General features: G+C 33.9%; 1 protein-coding gene and 1 pseudogene across 2 annotated transcripts in view; one reads left to right on the top strand and one right to left on the bottom strand.

Annotated features, from left to right (window-relative positions):
* The first annotated feature begins 632 nt into the window (after positions 1 to 632).
* LOC127148668 (uncharacterized) lies at positions 633 to 15,530 on the top strand (annotated as a pseudogene).
* A 9,531-nt stretch (positions 15,531 to 25,061) lies between these two features.
* The window catches only part of LOC103488640 (ABC transporter C family member 2-like), a 52,888-nt gene continuing 52,577 nt past the window's right edge, over positions 25,062 to 25,372 (bottom strand). For both annotated transcript variants that reach the window (XM_008447461.3, XM_017044625.2), the window contains exon 27: positions 25,062 to 25,330. In XM_008447461.3, coding sequence (XP_008445683.3) covers positions 25,160 to 25,330 — 171 coding nt within the window. In that variant the 3' untranslated portion in view covers positions 25,062 to 25,159. The remainder of the gene's footprint in view (positions 25,331 to 25,372) is intronic.

Below are 25,372 nucleotides of genomic sequence, written 5' to 3'. Positions count from 1 at the left end.
ATTTGCTCCAACGTTCTTCATAAAGTTTGTTTAAGAATGAGTTAAATTTCAGTAAATGTAAATCTCACCTCTTAATTCCTTTTGAAGAGTTCACACCGAATTAAAAACCAGTGATGTGCAGAATGAACTAAAATTCAGCCATTGATACACTTTGCTTGAGTTCTCCTCCTCTTCTTCAACCTAAAAATTCTAGTATAATTTCTCTTCTTCTTCCAAACTCTCTCTTAGAAGTTCTCTGCAAATTGAAGAAGGAAAAAGAAAAAAAAATGGAACTTGGATTTCTTCAAAATCTTGGCGGTGAAGGGAAGAGAAGAAGAAGAAGAAAAGAAAAAATGAAATTTTCTTCTCCTTTTCTTCTTTTTATCCTTTCTTTTCTTTCTTTTCTTTACTTTATTTAATAAAACTATTTAATATATAAATATATATATATATATATATATATATATATATATATTTACATTTAATTTCCATTTTCTTTTTCTCTTTTTTTTTTCTTTCCCCATTTAAAGAAATTAAACCAAGAAAATATCGGGTTTACATTGCTCCTTCTCGATGCAATCCAACAAGTCCCGAGGTATGCAAAGTTTCTAAAGGAGTTGTGTACAAACAAGAGGAAAACAAAAAAAAGACCAATGGTAAGTCAAAATGTTTCGGCTCTTCTTAAGAGTAATATTCCGCAAAAATGCAATGACCCCGGTATGTTTTCTCTACCTTGTGTAATAGGAAATAGGCTAATTTCTCATGCAATGTTTGGCTTAGGAGCATCCATAAATGTCATGCCATACAACATCTTTAAAGATCTAGAACTCAATAATTTGCAAAAAACTAGTGTATGCATACAACTAGTAGATAGATCTTTTATTTCACCATTAGGAATAGTTGAAGATGTCCTTGTGAAAATTGACAAACTAATTTTTCCGGCGGATTTTTACATATTAGAAATGAATGAAGCATGCCTCAAACAATCTCACTCTATTTTATTAGGAAGACCTTTTCTTAAAACTGCAAAAGCCATTATAAATGTTGATAAAGGTTCCTTGAGTGTAGAGTTTTATGGAGACATTGTCACATTCAATATTTTTGAATCCATGAGATATCCGGATGAATGCTTGTCTTTATGTTGATTAGAATTGCATGATGAAGTTGATGAATTGTCTATACATGATGAATTTTTTGAACAAGAAATTGTTGAAAATAGAGAATTGTTAGAACCCAATGTTGACTATGCTTTAGAAAAAAATAATTGTGATAATCTTTTCTTTTCTCCACAGAAGCTAGGGATTGAGCTCAAAACTCTCCCACCACACTTGAAATACATATTCTTAGGAAAAAGAATTTGTTTCCCATAATCATCTCAAGAGAACTAAACCAAAAACAAGAAGAAAGACTTATCGAAGTCTTGAAGAAGAAAAAGCAAGCTATTGATTGGACTCTTGACGACATCAAGGGCATATCTCCCACTTTTTGCATGCACCGTATTATCTTGGAGGAGGGAGCAAAAGAGAAAATCCAACCACAAAGAAGGCTTAACCCAACATTGAAGGAAGTTGTCATGAAAGAGGTACTAAAGCTAAAAGATGCCGGAATTATCTACCCCGTCCCGGATAGTACATGGGTAAGTCCAATTCATGTGGTCCCAAAGAAGATCGGGATGACCGTTGTAAAGAACGACAAAGGTGAGGTGGTTCTGATGCGAATGCAAAATGGTTGGAGAATGTGCATAGATTACCGAAAACTCAATGAGGTAACAAAAAAGAATCATTTCCCCTTACCTTTTCTTGATCAAATGATAGAACGTTTAGTAGGTAAATCATATTTTTGTTTCTTAGAGGATTTTTCGGTTTTTACCAAATTCCTATAGCATGTGAAGACTAAAAGAAAACAACTTTTACTTGTGATTATGGAACTTATGCATTTAGGCGTATGCCATTTGGTCTTTGTAATGCACCGGGCACATTCCAACGTTGCATGATGAGCATATTTTTCGACTTTATTGAAAAATGCATTGAAGTTTTCATGGATGATTTCACAGTTTATGATGATAGTTTTGATGCATGTTTAGCCAGTCTAGAATTAATTCTAAATAGATGCATAGAAACTAACCTTGTCTTGAATTATGAAAAGTGTCATTTCATTGTGTCTCATGGTATAGTTTTAGGACACTTATTGTCTTCCAAAGGAATAGAGGTAGATAAAGCAAAAATTGACATTATACAAAAATTGCCATATCCAACATGTTTAAAAGATGTTAGATCCTTCTTTGGTAGTGCCGGCTTTTATAGACGGTTTATAAAAGATTTTTCTAAAATTGCTTTACCTCTAACTAATCTCTTACAAAAAGATGTACAATTTCTGATTGATGACAATTGTAAGAAGGCATTTGATGATCTCAAACAAAGGTTAGTCTCTACCCCTATCCTTCAATCTCCTAATTGGAATTTACCTTTTGAAATAATGTGTGATTCAAGCAACTTAGCATTAGAAGCTGTTTTAGGACAAAGGATAGATAAAAAATTGCATGCTATATACTATGCATCTAGGACCCTTAACCAAGCACAATCTAACTACACCACAATTGAAAAAGAATTTCTTGCTATCGCTTTTGCTTTAGATAAGTGTAGAAGCTACATTATTGGCTCCCCAGTAATTGTTTACACTTATCATGCAGCGGTTAGGTATCTTGTATCAAAAAAAAATCAAAACCAAGACTTGTTCGATGGGTTTTACTTTTGCAAGAATTCAATCTAACCATCAAGGATAGAAAAGGAGCCAACAATTCTGTAGCCGACCATCTTAGTCGAATTGTACAAAAGCAAGAAAGTATGCCAATTCGAGAAGACTTCTCCGATGAACATCTCTTTCAAACAAATCTTCAAGCACCATGGTACGCCGATATTGTAAACTACTTAGTCACGGGTAACTTTCCTCCAGACTTTTCTTTTTCACAAAAAGCCAAATTACGTAGTGATGCTAAAAACTATTTTTGGGAACCACCATGCCTTTGGAAATATTGTTCTGACCAAATCATTAAGAAATGTGTTCCCGAGCATGAATATGAATCAATTTTATCATTTTGTCATGATCATGCATGCGGAGGTCACTTTAGTCCTAAAAGAACGACTAGGAAAATTTTAGATAGTGGATTCTTTTGAAAAACATTATTTGCAGATTCTTTTTTATTTTGTAAATCATGTGCAAACTGTCAAAGAACCGGATCTCTATCTAGGAGAAATGAAATGCCCCTTCACCCCGTTATTACTTGTGAAGTTTTTGATATTTGGGGCATGGATTTTATGGGTCCCTTTCCTTCTTCTTTTGGATATCTTTACATTTATTAGCCGTCGATTATGTATTGAAGTGGGTTGAAGCAATCCCCATTAAGACTAATGATTCTTCCGTTGTCTCAAGATTTCTAGTTTCTAACATATTTTCTAGATTTGGTATCCCAAGGGCAATCATTAGCGATCTAGGAACACACTTTTGCAATCGGACCGTTTAAGCCTTGATAAGAAAATATGGTGTTCAACATCATATTTCCACACCATACAATCCTCAAATGAACGGACAAGTCAAAACTTCTAATCGAGAGATAAAAAAATATCCTAGAGAAAACCGTCAACACAAAAAGAAAGGATTTGAGCCTCTGCCTCAACAATGCACTTTGGGCATACCGAACGACCTATAAAACTCCAATTGGCACATCTCCGTTCAAGCTTGTGTACGGTAAGCCTTGTCATCTCCCTGTAGAAATAGAACATAAAGCATATTGGGCTATTAGACAATGCAATTTATCTCTCTTAGAAGCCGGTGAGAAAAGATTCCTAGATTTGCTAGAATTAGAAGAATTGAGATTAGAAGCATATGAAAATTCTAGGATTTACAAAGAAAAGACTAAACTTTTGCAAGATAAACAAATCTTAAGAAAAGAATTTGAAATAGGGCAAAAAGTTCTTTTATATAATTCTTCTATTAAACTCATGCCCAGAAAGTTAAAATCTAAATGGCTTGGTCCTTTTGTTGTGATTGATTTCTCTACTTTTGGTGTAGTTTCCATAAAAAGTCTTGACACGGGAAAAATTTTCAAAGTAAATGGGCATAGACAGAGGCAATCCGTACAACAAAATTCCATAGAAACACTTTCTCTCCCCCTCTACACATAAAGCCGAAGCAGCCAGGCGTCAAAAATTTTATCGCTTTCTGTCTTTACTTTTCTTTAATTTCCATCTTTTTAATTTTTCCTAGATTAGTTTTGTATTGAATAAAATTGAGAGAAAATCCTTTTTTTTTTAATATGTAAGGCAACTTTACTTGAAGAAATCAAAGAATCATAAAAGGAAGAAACCACTTCGCTTTAAAGCAAGCTTTAAAATCAAAGTCCTCAAATCCAGGGGAGTTTTCTGTTCCTCGGTATTTTCATACATTTTTTACATAAATATGCTTTGAGGACAAAACAAAGTTTTTAAGTTGTGGGTGGGTAAGTAGTTGTTAAACTAGGTTGCTAATTTTTTTTCTTTTAAGCATTTGCATGACTTGGGTAGATTAAAATTGACCAAAATTTTTTTGAGTATTATTCTGAATGCATGAATGAAATTAATGTTGTTTGCTTGAATGAATGCTTACAAAAGAAAATGCATGGATGTTAACTTTTTTGCAAAGTTTCTTATGATGATTGCCTATGATACACCTCTCTTAGCAATTTTTGCTTTGATTTTAAATAAGATAAAGAACCTTTTATGAAATTGAGGTTAATTTTTAAACTTTTCATCCCTTTGACTCATGAATTAGAAAAAACCCCTTTGTCGAGCCATGACGAACCTAGAACTCTTTAGAAAAGGATAGAATGCTTAAATTCGCTTGTTGTCACCTCGAAAGAACGGTCAATCATAGAACCTAATAGATTAAATCCAAGATTAAAGTTAGCCCAGCCGGAGCTAAGCAAAGAGCTTGCTACCAAAAATAGAATTCAAAAAAAAAAAAGGTAGCAAAATGCATACTTTTAGCAAGATACTTCTATAAAAAAGAAGTACGATTAAGTCGAACGTTAGGTTTTTCCCGTGATCAGTTAGAATTACTCGATGTTAATGAGGTACGAATCCCTACGAAAAAAGCCTATCATTTGCCTTAGTAAAACCCATACAATTCTATCTTTAAAATTTTCTATTTAGTTTCAATGTTTTGACCGAGGGCCAAGTTTAAGGAGGGATCCTTCCCGCTTCAGAGTAGAGGGAAAACAAGCCTAGGGCATTTTTTTAATTCTTTCGAAGCATGTCTAGTGAGTCGAAATAGCAAAACTTAGATGTTTTATCTAAACATGATTTCAATAAATGAACTTTATTAAAAATCAACCTCAAATTGACTACTTGCTTCTCTTGAATATTTAATGGATAATAAAAAATTACTTTGTTGAATTGTTAAGCCATGAGTAACATCCTTTGCATATTTGTTTGAAAACATCATCAAAATTTTTGCATGATTGTTTGAGTTCAATTCTTACAAAATAATGTGTGAATCCCTTGCATGATGAATGACTGAATGTTAGCACATTTTTAATTTTCTTGTTCGGGACGAACAAGTCTTAAGTTGGGGGTATTTTGTTAGGGCTATTTTAGACCTAACATTATTAGAATAATTTTTCCCAACCTTTATCCATTTACTCACTAAAATGTCATTTTTATGCAGAATATGAAACTTCACCCTGATACGAGTCCAACGCCATTGAAATCACTTAATTAATCTTCTTTCTTTTTCAATGATAAGAAACATGGTAATTGCCCAAGAAAAAGTCCCTTTACTAAACTTGAAAGAAAAACTTTACTTGAATTACTTGTTGTCATTAATCATCCTTTAATACTTGTTCTTTACTATAGTTCAAACATTACTTCCACAACCCCCCCCCCCCCCCACTTTTTTTTTGTGTTTTTAATTTTCTTTTAGATCTTGAAGCTACTAATCGACCTTGTTTGTGAATCTTGAAGTTTTGAATATTAAGTGCTCTCTAGGGTTCGACACCCTTCTTCCTCATACTACTCTCAATTTCCACAAAGGTAAGAAGGGTTAAAAAGATAACTTTGAAAGGTAATCGAGGTAATCCCTAACCCTCATATTTCATCTAGTCTTTCTCTATTCTTGTATTCTTTTATTTTAGGCTAGGAATAAATTCTTGTTTTGCACACTTACATCTATAACAAACTATCATTTTGATAACGACTTACCTCAAATAATATCCTTTCAACCCAATAAATTTATCTAAATCTTATTGATACCTTGTCGAAATTGCCTTGACAGCACATTAACGATTTTTCAATTTTGAAACTAATACCTACAACTAGTTTTTGTTTCGAAGCTTATAGAAATAACACCTCGGCAAACTTCAAAGTTAAAGGAAAGTCTATTTTCAACCTTTAACCTTCAACTCTAGGAAAATTTCCAATGAAGTTATTCCAAAACTTTCCAAAGACTTAACAAAGCACCCATAACTTCAACGGAGAGCACTCTAACTACCTTTTAATCACAAAATAAGCATCCGACATCATGGCCTATTCAAGAACTTAGCAAAATAATCTAACTTCAATGAAAAATGCTCTAACGGCACTCATTATCGAATTCTAGCATCCATAAACCATGGTTTTCATAATATTGGCACCAAAAATCAATGGGTTCTAAAGAGCCATTAAATAAAGCTTAGAATCTACCCCAAAATATGCCAAAGCATTCGATTTTGAACTTTCGAACGGCTAGACTGCAGTTTAACTGTTCCAAAATTTAAATCTAGCATCAAAAAGTAATGGGTATTGTGAAAATTGAGTTAAAACTTAATAGGTAATGGAAACTCATCAAGAAATCCACTAAAACAAAGAAGATTTACCCAAAAACTTAGATCCAACGATATGGAGTTGAGAAGAATGAGATTAGAAATGATTCGACTTGTCGAATGACGACGAACGATGTTTAAATAATGCACAGCTCGGCTAACGACGAAACACGATGAGGAAACTAGAGGAGATTGTGCCGATTTGAACTAAAATGCCCTTCAATCCAAATTATGTATTATACATACATTTCATTTTCATTTTTTATATATACATTTTATTTTCATTTCATTATCATGTGATCTTTTATCAATTTTGATATGCATCATTAGAGACGTCCTAAGGATTATAAGGAAAACTGATTTTATTGTTATTGTTTCTTTTTTTTATATATACATTTTATTTTCATTTCATTATGATGTGCTCTTTTATCAATTTTGATATGCATCATTAGAGATGTCCATGGGATAGGGCGGGGTCGGGGATGCCATTTCTCGTCTCCATGAAATTTCCAACGAGGATCGAAGTAGGGAATCCCCATAGAGAATCTGTGGGTATCGGGTTCCCAATGGATAATTTTTTTCGTTAATTTTATTAAAAAAACTAATTAATTTAGACCATTAATGTCGGAAAATTATAACTAAATAATTAAATTTATCTCTAAGTTGCTTATTATCGTTAGTTTTATATCACAGTTTGAATTTAAAGACAAATTAGTCAAATTTTGATGGAGAAAACTAATCAATTAAAAGAAATGAACATAAATCAAATTATTCACACATATAACCTAAGTTTAAAAGTTGAATTTAAACACACTCATTATCTTGGCCCATAAATAATCAAACCTGAAATTTAAATGTATGATTTATATAATAATAATAATAACATAACCTTATATAACTATACTAAATAAATAAAGAAAGTGTAATCGGGGCGAGGTTAAAGAATGCACTCCTTGTCCTCGTCCCCATTTAGCTCGCGGAGAAAATTTTCCCCTACTCCCTCCCCAATTTCCCACCTAATCAGGGAAGCCTCGACCCATTCAGAGCGGGTCTCTGAAGAGACCCGTTTCCTAAGAAAATTGAACATCTCTATGCATTCACTAGATCTATTGTTATTTTTTTTATTGGTTAGTTTTAATTTTACTAATGTTCATCTCTTCCATTCTCATAGATTTCTCTTTAAATAAAATATGTGTAAAGGAAAAAAAAAATATCAAGAAAAGTTTACATACCTTTAAGAAAAGTTTGTTTTTCAAAAAAAAAAATTGTTTTGAGAAAAAGAAAGGGAAATGAGAAAGTTTGAGTGCACGAAGAAGAAAAGGATGTGTTAGGAAAAAAAGAAGAGAACAAATGAAAATGAGAAAAGAAGAAAAGTTTTATTTGTATTTCGTTTACTTTTTTTTTTTCAAAAATAGAACAAAGCATGAAAATATTTATAATGCATAGAAAAATTTTGAAAAGGGAAAAAGCCCACAACGTGAAATAACAAAAATACCTTGCGATTAATCGGTCACACACATGGGAGAAAACGATCTTGTATCCAATTTAAACGATTTCGTACTCAAGTCTAAACAATCTTGCACCCAGCTTAAACGATCTTGTACCAAATTTAAATGATCTTGCTACATGATCTTGTACCCTTATACCCCGTCTAATCGATATAATGTACCCAGCTTAAAGAATCTTGTACCAAATATAAACGATCCTTGCTACGTGATCTTGTACCCTTGTACCCAATCTAAACGAACTTGTACCCTTTTACCCAGTCTAAACAATCTTGTATCAAAATAATCTATAACTAGTTTGTCTCTTTCTATCTAGGATAGGCAACTTATCGTTTAGATATTGGTACACAATCGTGTAGTGAAAAACGAAGAAGAAAAACAAAGAACATGAAGGACACAATACTTGATAATGAAAAAAAAAATATAAGGAAAGATAATTGTCTTTGTGAAAAAGATGATAAATAAAATAAGATATGATGAAAAATGAATAAATTCTGAAAGAGGAGATTAGTGGGATGAACGAGTGGATAGGCTTTCTTTGAATAATGTAGATGTAGAAAAGATGGAACTAAAGAAAGCGAAAGCAGCACGTAAACGAGTTTAGACGAAGGAGGCAGCCAGACTGGCGCCTGGCCTAGTGGGATCAAAGTTCTGAGAGTTCTTCCTCTTCTCTCTTTGAATTGGACTTTAGTATGTCGAGCCACTATGAAACCTTTGGGAGAGTTCTTTTTCATTTCTCTTCTTTCTTCTTCTGAATTATATAGTTTTTTCAAATTCTTTAAGCCTCGTCAATCTGCTGTCAGAATAAATCACAAACATATGAAGAAGATGAAGGAGAGAAGTAATAATATAAAGAAGATGCGTAAGCATTCAACACGAAATTCAAAACCAACAAGGGTAAATATGAAATTTACGAAAATACAATGATGGTTTCATGGACTTTTATTTTTGTTACACGGTCGTAAACATTTTTGGATTTTGTTCTATATATGTAAATTACCTTTTTTTTTACTTTAAATTTTGTTTTAATTATTTTCATTTTCAAGCATATTTCATATGTTATTATTCTTTCAAATATGTCTGTGCTACGTTATAAATTTATTGTGTTAAATTTCATTAATCTTTATTTGCTCTTTTCTTTAAAAAAAATATCAAGATGAGAATATCTAGAAATATTTGGCACTATATTTTTCTAGATTCTTCAGGCAAGAGCATCGGTTTTTTGGGAGTCTGAGACCAATCCCTAATATATATTTTTTTCATCTTAATATGTTTTTTTTTAACTATTTGTATATTTTATTATGATGCATGTTTGATTGTGCTTTCTTTATCTATTTTTCATCGACTCTTATTTGATTTTTAATTAAAAATATCTCAAAGGTTTAAAAAGTTCTTTTAATTCAAATTTCTTCAACTTTAACGTCTTTAGCCTTTTTCTAAACCAATTAAAATTCTTGTTTTCAAAGGTTAGAAAATTAATCTATTATTTCAAAAGGTTTTATGATAACTTATATAACCTTTCTTAAATAAAATTATAGGACAAAATTTACAAAATTTGGGAGTGTCATTTCCTAAAATTCTTTAGATGAAGGATAACATTGTCGGGAGTCCAAGATTTGATTCCAATAAAAAAGAATTTAATTATTATTTTAAAAACATATATTTATTAGAAGACTATTCACATTAAATCGCTTAAACATATCTTTTACATAAACATATCCAATTGCAATAACATGCATTTCACATAACTGCACATTAGTCCACCGTCATTCCTTTCGCTAAGATCCCAAATCATTCTCTATGCAAAGATTCATCATCTCGCATTTACACTACTGAGATGACCTTCTCATCACCACCATCTGAGAATTTCCTTATTCGTTTCTTGTTACCCAGGCCAAAACGCAACAAACATCTTTTATGCATTATCCCACTTCATTTCACCATGTACATCTTTTATACATGGCTGTCTTTACTCTTTATGTGCACATAATAGTTAGCTTATTGATGGGAAGAAGAATAATGGTTTGAACACCATTGTACAATCATTGGAATCATATAAAACATACTTTAAAACATAGCATGAACTTTTCATATAAATTTCTTTGAAAACATTTACATTGATTAATCATTTCAAATTAGAAAGACTTCAAAGAAAAAACTTTTAAACATAAAAAATACTTTGAAGAAAAACACTCACAAACTTAGAAACTTAGTTGCCTTAGACTCCTCTTGCTTCAAATATTCTTTTTCTCGCGTAACCCTTCCATAGCAGCTTCAGCACTTGGCTAAATTCTTTTTAGAATTTAAGCAATAGACTTATGAACCCTCTGACTTCAACCCTATTTATACTAGTCTTAAAATAGATTAGTCATGTTTAAACTCTTGTCATCATGCCAGCTCCTACTTATAGTGGTACATGTGTGAACTTCATGTTTAACATAATCATGCTTAGCTTAATCTTCTACATGTATCCCAATAAACATCCTTAGAAAATTTTAGAAATTTCCTTACTCATTCTCGCCTAGTCTTTGAACTCGCGTAAAACCTTAATCGCATACTAGCACTTAACCTTCAAAAGTCTTGTTTCATCGTCTATTGTTAACTTTTATCACACGTTTCACTCAAAATTCCTACTTCTTATAGCCTAGCCCATGTTAAAATGCGTTCTCTTTAATACTTAGTCAAATTTTACCCTTCTTAGGTACGGGTCTCACAACTCTTCCCCTTTTTAGAATTTCGTCCTCGAGATTTGAATAACAAATACTAACTTTAAACTTTCAAAACTACTTCCTTCATTACTTAACTTTTGGAATTACAACCTTACATGGTAGGAAAAAATTATAAACAAAATTAATACAAACTTGGTGTTTATACTATCTTCTTTTCTTTTCTTTTTTTTTTTCTTTTTAAACACTACATCTATCACTCTTTTTCCTTTGTCTAAGGTAGAGCCTCCTCTTGTATGATGTCGAATTAAGTGAGATGTCACCCTTGTTTGAGTTGATAATTCTTCATCTTCTCCAAACTTACTTTGGCATTCACTCTTGTAATGCCCCTTCTCGCCACATTAGTAACAAGTGATGCTCTTTTGCCTACAAGTGTTTGCATGTCTTCTACCACAATTATTACACTTTTGTTTATGATCGCCACTCCAACACGACCCTTGACTTATCATAGTTTTGGATTTCTTAGGATTCTCTATACTCTCTTTTTATTCTTCTTTACTTAACTCAGAACTTGGTCTTTTTAAGTTTGAACTATTTTTTACTCTAGAGTTGCGTCTACCAGCTTTACATAATCACATCTTACCGCGATTAGCACAACGGGAGTTCTGATTTTTCCACATAATCTGTTCACTAATCGCCAACATCTTTTGGTCTCCGAGGTGATTAGGACAATTGCATACTTCACCAATTTCGCAAACTTCTTCTTATATTCGGCAACAGAGAGTTCTCCTTGTTCCAAATGGAGAAATTCATAAAAGGAGAAATTCATCTCTCTTTTCATCTCTATAAGTCTAAGAGAAATACTTACTATTGAAAATCTCCTTAAAGTCTTCTCAATCAACCCTTCCTTGCCTATCTTCCTCTAGAATCCACCAATCTTCTACGTCTTCTTGTAATAGAAATACTGCTAAGTCTACTTTTCTTTCTTCTAGACTTTGCATAACTCTAAAACACTTCTCCAATACCCTTATCCATTTCTCAACTTCCTTTGCTTCAGTCGTTCTAATAAACTCAGTAGCTCGCAACTCCTTGAATCTCTCTATTCTAAATTTCTTCTCTGGTAGTTGTGTCATAGCAGCAATCAACCATTGGGAAACTCTATCACATACTGCCTCTTCTTGCTCCCTTCTCGCATCCAGATCACTAAATACGCTTCTAAGTCCATTGTGGGCTCAGTGGTTTTCCTTGATCCAACTTTTGCTCTCCTAGCAGGCATAACTTCTACTATTGCCTACAAAATAACTTAAACACTTAGTTCACCCTAAGACGCACTTCAAACCATCAGGTTTTCCAAAATCATGCTCTGATACCAAGTTGTCACATCCCGCTCTACATGCATCCCAACTCGCCATGCGAGACACGGTATGACTTTTGAGTATCCTTGATGTGCTAAACATCAAAGACACTCAGCTTTAGGTCCTTAAGCTATGTTTAATCACTAAGTAGCTTTTCTTCATCTTTACTTGGAACTTAAAAATAAATTTTAGGCGATAAAAAAACTTAACACGATCAGAAGTAACCAAACTCAAACTTTTATTACTTGAATTAGGTGATTACAACACTTTCCAATAATACATAAAACAACGTTTAAACTTAAAGTTAAACGTTTGGCAACTCTTCTACCCTAGCAAGCTTTTCACCCTTCCCTTACTTTAGCCTTAACACCTGACACTTGAAAAGTAAAACTTTAAAACACAAGTCAGAAAGACTTAGTGAAATTTTAAGAAATCCTTTTTTGAGAAATACCTTTCGTAAACATCATTATTCAAATCAAATCGCATAAACATACCTGTTAACATAAACATATCATTTTACACAAACATCATTTCACATGAATACACATTAGTCATACACATTCCTTTCACCAAGGAACTAAATCATTCTCTACGCAAAGACTCATCATCTCGCATTTAGACTATTGAGATGACCTTTTCATCAACAACATTCGAGAATATCCTGATTCATTCCTTGTTGCTCAGGCTGAAGCATAATACATCTCTTTTATGTATTGTTCTACCTCATTCCACCATGCATGCTTTTTATTTACTCTTTATGTGCACTTAACAATTAGCTCATTTATAAGAAGAAGACTAATGGTTTTGAATAACATCTTACAATTCTTTTAAACAGATATATCATTATTTAAACATAACATAAGCTTTTATTCAAATTCCCTTTGGAAACACTTGTATTGAAATCATTATTTCAAATCAAAATAACTTTTGAAGAAAGCTTTTATGATAGAAACACTTTAAAAGAAAACACTCACAAAACTTGGTCACTTAAGCTTCAATTGCTTCTTTTCTTCTTCTTCTTGCGTAGTCACTTCAACACCACTTCAAACTTTAATTTTCTCTTCAAAATTTCAGAGTAACAATACTCAATAATCTGGCTGAAGACCCCTATTTATACTAGTGTTGAATCAACTTAGTCACGTTTAAACTCTTGTTATCATGTCAGCTCCAACTCATAGCGGTACGCGTATGAACTTTATATTTAACTTAATCATGCTTAGCTTAATCTTCTACACGTGTCCCATTAAACATCCTTAGGAAATTTAAATTTCCTTACTTCTTCTCGCCTAGTCTTTCAACTCGCAAAAAAGCTTAACTGCATACAAACACTTAACCTTTAAAAGTCTTGTCGCATAACCCTTCTAGCGAACTAACACAATCGCCAATTTCTTATTGTGTAGTCTTGCTTCATTGCCTATGTTAACTTTTATCAAACCTTTCACTCAAAATGCCTACTTTTTATAGCCTAGACCATGTCAAAACGCCTACTCTTTAATGCTTAGTCGAATTTTAATCCTTTTTAGGTACGAGTATAACAATATTAATAAGTTTATACATGCACCTTATTCTGGTAACATTATAGATGTGTCCCGCTTTATAATTAATACAAACGATGTGATCCTAAATTCATTCATGTAGAGACATGTAAGTGGAGGCATCCTATATAAAGAGTTTACATAAGACCAAACCATGAAATAGTCATTTTTACGTTATAACACCGTTTACTTTATAAAACTGAGTATTTATTTCTATTGATGATCTAGGTAACTTAATTTTATTCTTGAGCTAATTATGAACTCTTTTTCATAGGGGATTATCCTTAGATCTACATAGGTGAGACCAGCTCATTAGCACTAGCCTAATAAGCTTCCCATTTCAGGGGTAAGACTAGGTGGATAGCTCGGAACATAGGTGCAAGATGGAATTCGCTCATGCCCTCTATAGAGTCAATAGATAAGGGTGTCTCTTATTTGCTGAATCCAAGTCTTGATTAATGGCCCCACCCTCTTGTTGGTATGAAAGAGATGGTTTATAAGTCAGACCTTAAACTAATTGTTCATTAGAGGATCGATTGAACTTCAAGAACAGTGATCTCGAGGGTAAAATGGTGTTTTAACCCAGTCAAGATTACAAACAACTAGTGAAAGATTGATTTACTAATCATGATGATATCAAATGGACACCATTATATATATAGTGAGGGGAGTGCAACTGTGAAACTTTAGTGGAATGATCCGTTAGTTAATGAATGTTGATTAGCTCGGTTTAAATATTTAGTCAGTTAATCTCGGATTGTTGTAGCTCATATCTATTGATCCATTAAGTTCCCCTACTAGCTCATACAGAATGAATTTAGAATAGTACGTAGGATTAATTTAAATTGTTTGAATTAAGAAATGAAAGTAAAAATTGATAAGTATACATGATATAACTGTCGATTATTAGTTAAGAGATAGAACTTTGAATTTAAATATGATTTGAATATCAAGAATAAAGTTATAAAAAATTAAACGATTGACTTTTGACTTTGGAAAGTCAAACTTTGACTCGCTCTATAGATGTGATTTGAATTTTGAGAAAATGAATGCGGATTTATGTTCGAGAGGTCGAAATTAGTTAAGGACAGAATGGTAAAAAGTCATAATGTTATTGCTACCCTGATGCTAAACATGTTGTAGAGAATGTTTTTGAGTAGAGAATGTTTTTGAGCTTCCGTCTAGCGTCCATCCTTTTCTAGAATCTGGTAATGTTGAATGTAAAATTGATTGTAGTGTAAATGATGCTGTGATTGATTTTGGTAATACTAATTTTGTGATTGATTCTAAAATTATCGTTCAAAACGTTGGTATTACTACTCGTACTACTTTTGTTTATGTTCTGAATGTTGATTTTGCCAAATACTTCTGTTTCACTCAATGACGTGGGAGATCATTATAAAAGTGTTGAGTTTATTGACAACACTCCTAAGGATGTTGATAATGTTGTTAGAAATGACAATCAAGGGGAGAGTCCTATGAAACCATTTGAGGTTTCCAATGAGTCTGACCACTCTAGTGATGATGAGAAGACTCTAAATCATATATTGTCTAAGATGAAGGATATTGCTACAGATGCTGAAACGTCTTTTGAGACAGGTGGTGATCTTGCTAAGGACAGAGATGAAGAAGATTCCAATGAATCTTCTAAAGATTGAGGGTGGGTGAACAGTTCTGAGGATGAAGAAGAGAAGGTACAAGGTCCTTTTACACATGCCTCAGCTTGATCTCAAAAGAAAATGGCTTCTAATGTGCTCGTTCCTCCTCTTCCTCTTGATGGTGTTTACTTTCATTCTGAGAAAAATGCCTCCTTTTGGAAATATGCTGTGAGGAGGAAGATCTTTCCTAAGAAGAAGCTTTCAGATAGAGCACAAGATTGCTTAGAAATAATGTAGCTTAGAAATAATGTAGCTTCTGGTAAAGACATATATGATGAAGACAGCCTCTTGGTCTAAGCCCTTTAATATCCCAAGCTAGTAAGAGAGTTTATTGTGAACCTGACCCTTCATTTAATGATGTTGGCTCCGCTGACTACAAGCGTCTTCATGTTAGAGGGCACGATTTTGTCTTTACTGCTTCTGTTATTAACAAATTCCTTGACCCAGATGTTCCCCTAAAATTCAAAAGCTTGTGCTTCCATGAAAGAGCTTGTAACCGAATTAATTGGAGGTTTATAAAATCTTCTTGGCCCAGGATTAGATAGCTTGCCTCTGTGGACCTCAGTGCTAAATATGTTGTTTTATTCCGCATTATAGTTGCCATCTAGTGCTCGTCTTGCCATTACAGCGCAACTATTTCCTTGTCTACATTGTTCCAAATTGAAAAATGTGCTACGTTCAATTGGGGTAATTTTGTCCTCAGCTAAAACGACATATTGGTCCTTAGGCGCTTTGTTTACTCATTGCTTACCCTCGGATTATTTGTGGCATTCTGCTTTTGTAAAAGCTTGATTTTATCTTTGCAGGGGAACCGGTTGGTGCTAGCTCTAGCCTTGTCAATTTCAGCTACTAGTTGTTTCAAGCTCATCATGCCTGTGATCTTGGCGCGCCGCCGTCTTCTGTCCCAAATGTTGACGCTCCAAGTTCTAACTTTGTCTCCTCAGGTTTTGGTCAGCGCCTCTTACACTCTCTGAATCCTGAAAATCAAATGCTCGATGAGTTTATTAATTGTGCCACAAAACGAAAATGGAAAGTGATTGTCCTTCTAGATGTTATGCGTCATTCTGTTGATGACCAAGTTGATTTTTAAGCTGGAGGAGGAGTAATTTGGGAGATGAGGTAGTTGTCGAGTTTTTTGGGTATTTGCTTCTACTGCTCGCTTTTATGATGTTCTTGATGTTGGTGACTCGACTGTTTTGGTTTGATGGTTGGGCTATGAAAGTTGTTGGTTTCTTAGCGGTTTTGGTTGCTATCTTGTTCTGTAACTTGTTCAAAAGTTGTTGAAGTGCTTTGGCAATTAAAGCTCAGATTATGAACAATGTCTATGTTATGTGTTTTGTTCTATTAGTTGTTGTATTTGATACTTTTCTGTCGGAAAGAATATATATTTTTGCCTAAGGATATATATTTTGGCCTAAGGTGGAGTTTATTAGTATCTTGCTAATTGGCTCATATTTGTTCAAGATCCCTAGCTTTTGCTTGACCTATTTTCGTGGTTGTTCCAGAATACGTTTTATATTGTTATGTATGTTTGATCGGTTGGGATGTTTTTCTTTTTCAGATCTCTGTCGATTTATTATGTGGATAGTTTTTATTTGCTAGGATTGTCCTACATATTTTGCTTGTTTTTCCATTGAAAGTTTGCATAGAGTATTTCGAGGTATACTACATTGCTTTAGAGGGAGGCTAAAGCTAAGTTATTTTGGAACTATTTCTCATCCTTAAAGCCTAAAGTTCATTTTTTAAGTGAAGGATTCAAAAAGAGAAGGAAAAATACAATCTAATGAGATGGGTCTCACAAGCTTAGCGATAGTTTTAAGTTTATCAGAACTAATAGACTCTAAGAAGTCTCACAACTCAAAAGGGTTTAAGTGGCCATTAAATTATGCTCATGATCTTTAAGTGTATACAAATAAATGCAACTTCGCAATCACTTAACCGCAATCACTTAACTCAATGGACTATACTTTCTAGACTCACTGTCCCTCTGACATAAGTGTTTGTATCATCAAATTTACCAATTTTCGTGTGTTACAATTATTTATTTCTCAGTTCAAATCTCTATGATCGCATGTTGTGTGACATCCCAATTCATATAAGAGATTTGCAATTGAAAATTTGTGTTTAATAGACTACGACATATTAGAAAATTATAAAATTAAAAGATACAAAAACTGTAATACTAAACTTCTATGTTTAACATAACCATAGACTTCCGATTTAATACTTCGAGAGATATAGAGAAGACGATACAACCCTAATTACGAAAGGTAACAAAAAGAACACATCATTTTGAACTGGAAAACTTTAGGGGCTGTTTGGGGTTAGGGTTTGGGCTGTGGGGTTAGGTTAACCCAACCCTAACCCCCGTTTGGGCCCAATGTTAAGGAAACCCTATGGGTTTCCTTAACACGATTTCGTCTTCCCCTTCCAACGGCGATACGCGTGTTCCCCGTTTTCGTGAATCCGGTTTCGTCCTTCCCCGCAATCCGTGTTCGATTTCTTCCTTCAAATCGATTTCAATCTTCTCCTCAACCCTTCTTCCTCGAAATTTTTTTCCTTTTTCTCTTCTTTCTGTCATCTCCCTCAACGAATCCATGTTTCGTTTCGTCTTCTCCCTCAACGAAAGGATGTTTCATTTCGTCTTCTCCCTCAACTTTTCTAGGGTTTGTGTTCGTTCTCTTTTGTCCGGTCGATTTTGGTTTTTTTCGTTTCATCCTTTAATCCATTCCTTCCTTTCGTCTTCTCCCTCAACGAATGTAGGGTTTCGTTTTCATCCTTTAATCCATTCTTCCCTTGCGTTTTCGCGATGAAACCAGATTTCGTTACGCCGAATCTCTCTCTACATCTCTCTCATCTGTCTCTCTCACTCCGAAAGGACTTCTGTGTTCGTTGAAGCCGACGATTTCGTTGGCTCCGAACACGATTTCCTTTTTGGAATCGTGGGTTTTGGCTCCTTCAAACCTCCTTGCCGCCGTGGTTCGATTATGCTCTCCGGTCTTTCGATTGACAATAAGACAGATACTTCACTCTGCCATTGGAGCTTGGTAGGGAGGTATTGGAGTTCTCAATCCACTTTTTTTTTAAAGCCGATGATGAGTTCGAATTTGTGTAATACTGAATTGTTTTGTAATGTATGTAGTTGTGTTCTGTATTCTTTACCAATGTGTTCTGTGTTCTGTATTCTTTACCTATGTGTTGTGTGTTCTGTATTCTTTACCTATGTGTTCTGCGTTCTGTATTCTTTACCTATGTGTTCTGTGTTCTGTATTCTTTACCTATGTGTTATTTTGTAATGAATGTATGTAGTTTCGGCCATGATGAGTTCGAATTTGTGTAATACTAAATTATTTTGTAATGAATGTATGTAGTTCCGGCCATGTCTTCTGTATTCTTGCACCTATTTGTTGTCTGTTATTGGTTCAATTTCTCCGGCCATGTTACTTATCTGTTAGAATTGTAACATGTCTTCTCTGTATTCTTACCAATTTCTTACAATTGTTGTATTTTTTTACAATTGTTTTATTCTTAGCTCTCTGTACAATTGTTTCATTTAAAAATTTGTTACATTTTTTTACAATTCTTGTATTGTTCTCTATATGTATTCTCTGTATTCTTTTGCCATGTCTTTATTGCTTTAGTATTGTCTCTTCCATGTCTTTTTAGTGTATGGTTTTGACTTCACATTTGCTTACAAAATTTATTACAATCCTTCTATTCTGTTTTATTGTTCTATTCATTTACTTTCATTTACTTTAATTTACAAAATTTATTTGTCTGTATTGTTACATTGTTAATTTACTTTCAATTGGTCTTGGTTTCTGTCCAGTGTTGTCTCTTCTTCCTTTCTGTCCAGTGTTGTCTCTTCCATGTTTTTGTAGTGTATGGTTTTGCTATAGGTTTCAGTATATAGCCTTTGACTATGCTATGCTTTATGTCAGTTGTAGCAGAGAGATAGGGCCTGTATTTTATTGATAGATATGTTGCAGTTGGCTGTACTTTGGTCTTTTGGTCTTTATATTTTTGTTTACTTCCCTCCAAGTCCTCTCAACTTGTCCCATCTTTCCCCTATATATTGCCACCTTTCCTCTTTTGATTCACTGCATTCTTCTCCCTCTTTGTATCATCTCTGTGGTTGTAACTTATATTTTGTAAGTCCTCTTCTTCTTTACTGTTACCATGTATCTTTTGTACCCTCTCTGTGCTTGTAACTTATCTTTTGTATTCATTACCGTTACCATGTAGGTTGTCTCTTCCATGTCTTTTTAGTGTATGGTTTTTGCGATATGTTTTGTATACCTTTCTGTTCTTTTTTTTTCTATAACTATGATGGAATTCCATTCATTATTTTGAATGGAATCAAAACTCTGAGGCTACTAAATTAAAATTAATCTTATTCTTACGGTTTTTCGATTCAATCTTCATTTGGAGTAACATTTTTCGTCATAAAAAGGTATGTATATTTATTTTTTTTCATACGTTTTTTATTGTGTTTTAATTACAAATAATAATCATCTTCTTCTCTTATGTAGGACGTTGCGACGAAGGAGTTCGAAATTATTTGAAGAGGTACTCTTGTAATAGCCGTTTGTAGGCTTTCGATAATGTATTTTATTTTTATTCATTTTTTTCCGGTTTTGTATAATTTTATAATTAACATTTTGTTTCGTTTATAGAACATTCGGTTTAATTTTGTTACATATTGTATCCTATTAATTTTCTGTTTTTTAACAATTTTTTTCTATATAGTAATAAAATTTTATTTTTCTATTGGGTTTAATTTTCCCCTATGTAGTAAGAACAATTTTTTTTCTATTACGTTTAATTTTTTTCAACACACAATCCAAATACAAATTATATTTTAACCACAAACTTATTAAGATGTTTTAGCCAACCATAGATAACAATAATTTTTTAAAAAAAAGTTTCTTAAAGAAAAATGTATATCGGAAGAGATAGAGGATTGATATTAATTTTCTGTTTTTGAAGAATTTTTTTCTATATACTAATAACAAATTTTTTTCTATTGGGTTTAGGGTTTAGTTCTATATAGTAATAACAATTTTTTTTTTATTAGGTTTAATTTTTTTCAACATACAATCCAAATACAAATTATATTTTACCTAAAAACTTATTAAGATATTTTAGCCAACCATAGATAACAATAATTTTTTTAAAAAAAAGTGAATTAAAAAAAATAAATTACGGAAGAGAAAGAGGATAGATAATTAATTAGTTCCATGAACACCGCTCAATTATATATTATTAAATGAAAATGATATCAATTTATCAAAAACATTGAAAAAAAATAAATTTATTTCCATGATAAAATTTTCTTTGTTTTTTTTTAAAAAAAAAAACTTCTTCAAACGTCTTCTAACTTATTCAAAGTTCTTCATAAACTTTATTTTCCTTTTTTCTTGTATTTTTCTTTTATTTTAACCTTCTTTATGTTTTGTGGAAATTCTTTTTTTTTTTTTTTCAACCAATTTTATTTCTATTTTTAAAATACTTATTTTAGAACTAAAATACATTGTAAATTTTGTTGAAAATAAAATAAAATTATAAGTCATAATTTCAAATTACAAATTCCAAACTATTGTTCTCGTCACTCATAATCTAATTTTTTTGTTCTATGTTTATAGTTTTACTAAATACGGATATTACTAAGTTTACATATCTTTTCACAATATATCGATATTGTACTAATTTAAATAGTACATGTTTTTTAGGGAACTTTACATATATTGTAATGGATGAACAAACACTTATTGGAGTTCTAACTGCATTCACGTTGGCCCAACGTCAGATTTTACTAACGTTGGAGCTATTAATGAACAACAATAAGCGTCTCCCACATACACCGCCCGATACACGCCATAGAATTAGGGAGCTTGCTTACTTTCGCATGATACACGAGTCAGATCTTGTGTGTCGGCAAAGCACGCAGATGGATAGGCGAACATTCGCAATTCTATGCCATTTACATAGAAATGTGGCTGGTCTTTCTTCAACTAAAATTGTCGATGTTGAGGAAATGGTAGCAATGTTCTTGCACGTCCTCGCTCATGACGTGAAGAACCGCATCATACAACGAGAATTTGTACGCTCCGGTGAGACAGTATCTCGACATTTCAACATCGTATTGTTGGCTGTTCTTCGACTGTACGAGGAGTTGATAAAGAGACCTGTTCCGGTAACAAGTAACTGCAATGATCAACGTTGGAAGTGTTTCGAGGTGGGCATCATAGAAGTTCACTATAATTGACCTTTAGGTACATCGCAGTTAATTCATCGTGTTTCTTTCAACCTGCAGAACTGCCTTGGCGCGTTAGACGGGACGTACATAAAGGTCAACGTCGCCGCAGGAGATCGGCCTACTTTCAGAACGCGTAAGGGAGAAATTGCCACAAACGTTCTTGGGGTCTGTGACACGAAAGGGGATTTCGTTTATGTCCTCGTCGGTTGGGAAGGATCTGCAGCAGACTCGCGGATCCTACGTGATGCGATTTCACGAGAAAATGGACTACAAGTGCCAAAGGGTATATCTTCTTTATAATAAAACACCGTCGCTTCCTACTTACCTATTTAAAGTTCATAAACAAACCATTTAATAACAGGATATTATTATCTGTGCGATGCGGGATATCCAAACGCGGAGAGGTTTCTCGCCCCGTACAGAGGCCAGCGGTACCATTTGCAAGAGTGGCGTGGTGCTGCAAATGCGCCAACAAATGCAAAGGAGTACTTCAACATGAAGCACTCCTCCGCAAGGAATGTTATTGAGCGCGCGTTCGGTGTTCTAAAGGGTCGTTGGGCCATTCTTCGTGGAAAGTCGTACTATCCCCCTGCAAGTCCAGTGTCGCACCATTCTAGCATGTGCCTTGCTTCACAATTTGATCAACAGGGAAATGACATATTGCGACGACATTGAGGACGAGGACGAGGGGGACTCCACGTACGCGACGACCACCGCTTCAGAAGACATTCAGTACATTGAGACAACAAACGAGTGGTCTCAGTGGCGCGACGACCTAGCCGCATCGATGTTCACCGATTGGCAGTTGCGTAACGCTTAGCTAAGACAAATTTAGATAACAAGTTTTTGATGACTTCGTCGCAATTCTATCGTGTCTAACATGTACTGTAAAAACTAATATGGGTTGTTGCATATGAATTGTACGCGTGCCATAATTTGTATCATGCCTATTTTATTTTGGAGTTTAATGGTGAAATTACTTACGTACTGCATGTATTTTTTCTAATTTCTCATTCTCAGTATGTCAACCTCAAATCGTGCCCCGAGACATGTTTGGACGAGGGAGGAGGAGGGGACTCTTGTGGAATGTTTAATGGAGCTAGTGTCAATGGGGGGATGGAAATCAGATAATGGTACATTCCGCCCAAGATACCTTGCGCAGTTGGTACGCATGATGGCAGAGAAACTACCTGGATGTCAGGTACGAGCAACAACTGTAATTGATTGTAGGATCAAGACACTGAAGGGAACGTTCCAGGCCATTGCCGAAATGCGTGGCCCAGCGTGCAGTGGCTTTGGGTGGAACGATGAAGAGAAATGTATCGTTGCGGAGAAGGAATTATTTGATAATTGGGTTAGGGTATGGAATATAATTTAAACGTGACACAACGTTCACAATGTACTTTTACTTAACAATTTTTCAATTAGTACTCATCGTGATTTTTATTTGTGCCCACAGTCGCATCCTGCAACGAAAGGACTCCTGAACAAATCATTCCCGTATTACGACGAACTTACATATGTATTTGGTCGCGATAGGGCGACCGGTCGGTTCGCTGAGACATTCGCGGACGTGGGGTCTAACGAGCCTGGTGACGAATATGACAGATTTGATATAGGGGATGGAAACGAGGACTTCCCGCCCGTGTACAGCCAAGGAGTTGACATCTCGCAGGACGATGTACGTGCATCTCGACCTTCTCGCGCTTCAGAGGGTAGGACCGGATCAAGTGGATCGAAGAGGAAGAGGGGAAGTCAGCGAGACTTCGATGTAGAAGCTATACATCTGGCGCTCGACCAAACAAACGAGCAACTCAGGCAGATTGCGGAGTGCCCAGCACGCAACCTTGCAAATGACAACCACGTGCGCACGGAATTTTTCCGCATATTGCGTGAGATGCCAGAACTTACGAGTTTGGATAGGGCGTTATTGCAAAGGCATCTTTTGTCTCGTATGGACGACCTTCGGGGTTTCGTACTCATGCCTGAGGATGAAAGGGAGGGATTCTGTAGAGTCCTCCTACGAGACATAGAGAGATAGTTTCTGTTTATACTAACCTGTGTTGCTTATTATTTCCTTACGTTTTTTTCTGTATGATGTTGACTATTTATGCATTTTCTATTGTCAAGAACTTCTTTTCCTCATTGGTAATGTTTATTTTAAATGAAGGAAAATAGTCACAATTTTTCAAAAGCGTTATAACGGCTATTTATATAGGTTTAAAATTGGATGACTTCGCTATCGCCGATACGAAATATTGAATAATTTTTTTATCTTTATAAAAAATTAATTGTAATAAATTTATCACAATATGTTCAATTTTTTTTTAATTTGGGCAACTATATGTATTAATTTAATAACATTACACATACAACAAATAAAATAGGAGAATAAGACGAATTCGAGGATTTCGTAAAAAAGTATGCAATAATTTTTTTATGATATTTACAATTTAATTTATAAATATTATACTATATAAAAAATTAATTAACCCAACCCATTTAACAATTATCCCAAATAAAATTTATCACAAAATCCACGTAAACCTACCCACCTAACCCTTCCCCCAAATACATTTTATCATAAAATTCTCATAAAACTACCCACCTAACCCTTCCCCAAACACATCTTATCATAAAATCCCCATTAATCCTCCCCACCTAACCCTTCCCCCAAACACATCTTATCATAAAATCCCCATTAACTCTTCTCACCTAACCTTTCCCCAAACACATATTATCATAAAACTACCTTTTTAAACCCTTCCCCCAAACAAGGGTTATGATAAAACTAGGTTTAACTTAACACTAGTTTTATCTTAACACTAACCCTTCCCTAAATCAACCCTTCCCCCAAACGCACCCTTAGATTTGTAGTGACCGAAATTAAAGGATCAAAGCATCACTGGTTTAACTAGTTGGTAAAAGATTCAAATAACTTATTCTTAGCTCTAATTGATAGCTAAAGATCATTTAAATAATTAAAAAAACCTAATCTAATGTAAATAATCATAAATTAAAAAAAAACAAATAAATGAAATAAATTAAGAAAAACTACCTTTTGATCCCTGATTTTTGAAAAATATCCACATTTTATCTCTGAGTTTTCGAAGCATTGCCTTTTAACTCAGAATTGCCTTTTTAGTTCCAAGTGTTTTTAGAATTGATGCATTTGATTCTTAAATTTTCAAAATATACAGTCCAAAAGTGTGAAGCTCCCTCAATTTTTTGTTAAAACTTTTCGGTCAGAACTAAAGACTTGAGATAAAATGTTGAACTTATGAAGTTTGCACAATGTATTAATGCAAGAATCCAATTATTCCACAACAATGTACCATCATCAAATTAGAACATCAGCAAGCAATCTCTTCTATTCATCCATATAAACCTTCTCTTGTAATCCTAAACTTTTCTCACCTTCACTTTCAAGTACTAAGCTACGTAAATATTGGGCATTTGCAGCTCCTGTACTCAGAACCATCTTTGAGAAAGCACTTTCTTCCGCTGATAACAGTAATTTTGGGGTGTTATACTCCAAAACCTAAAGAGAAATAATGTGAGATTCAATAAACTTGAAACAAAA

This window comes from Cucumis melo, chromosome 3, assembly GCF_025177605.1.
Source record: "Cucumis melo cultivar AY chromosome 3, USDA_Cmelo_AY_1.0, whole genome shotgun sequence".
NCBI lineage: Eukaryota > Viridiplantae > Streptophyta > Magnoliopsida > Cucurbitales > Cucurbitaceae > Cucumis > Cucumis melo.
This window is presented reverse-complemented; position numbering and strand designations above follow the sequence as displayed.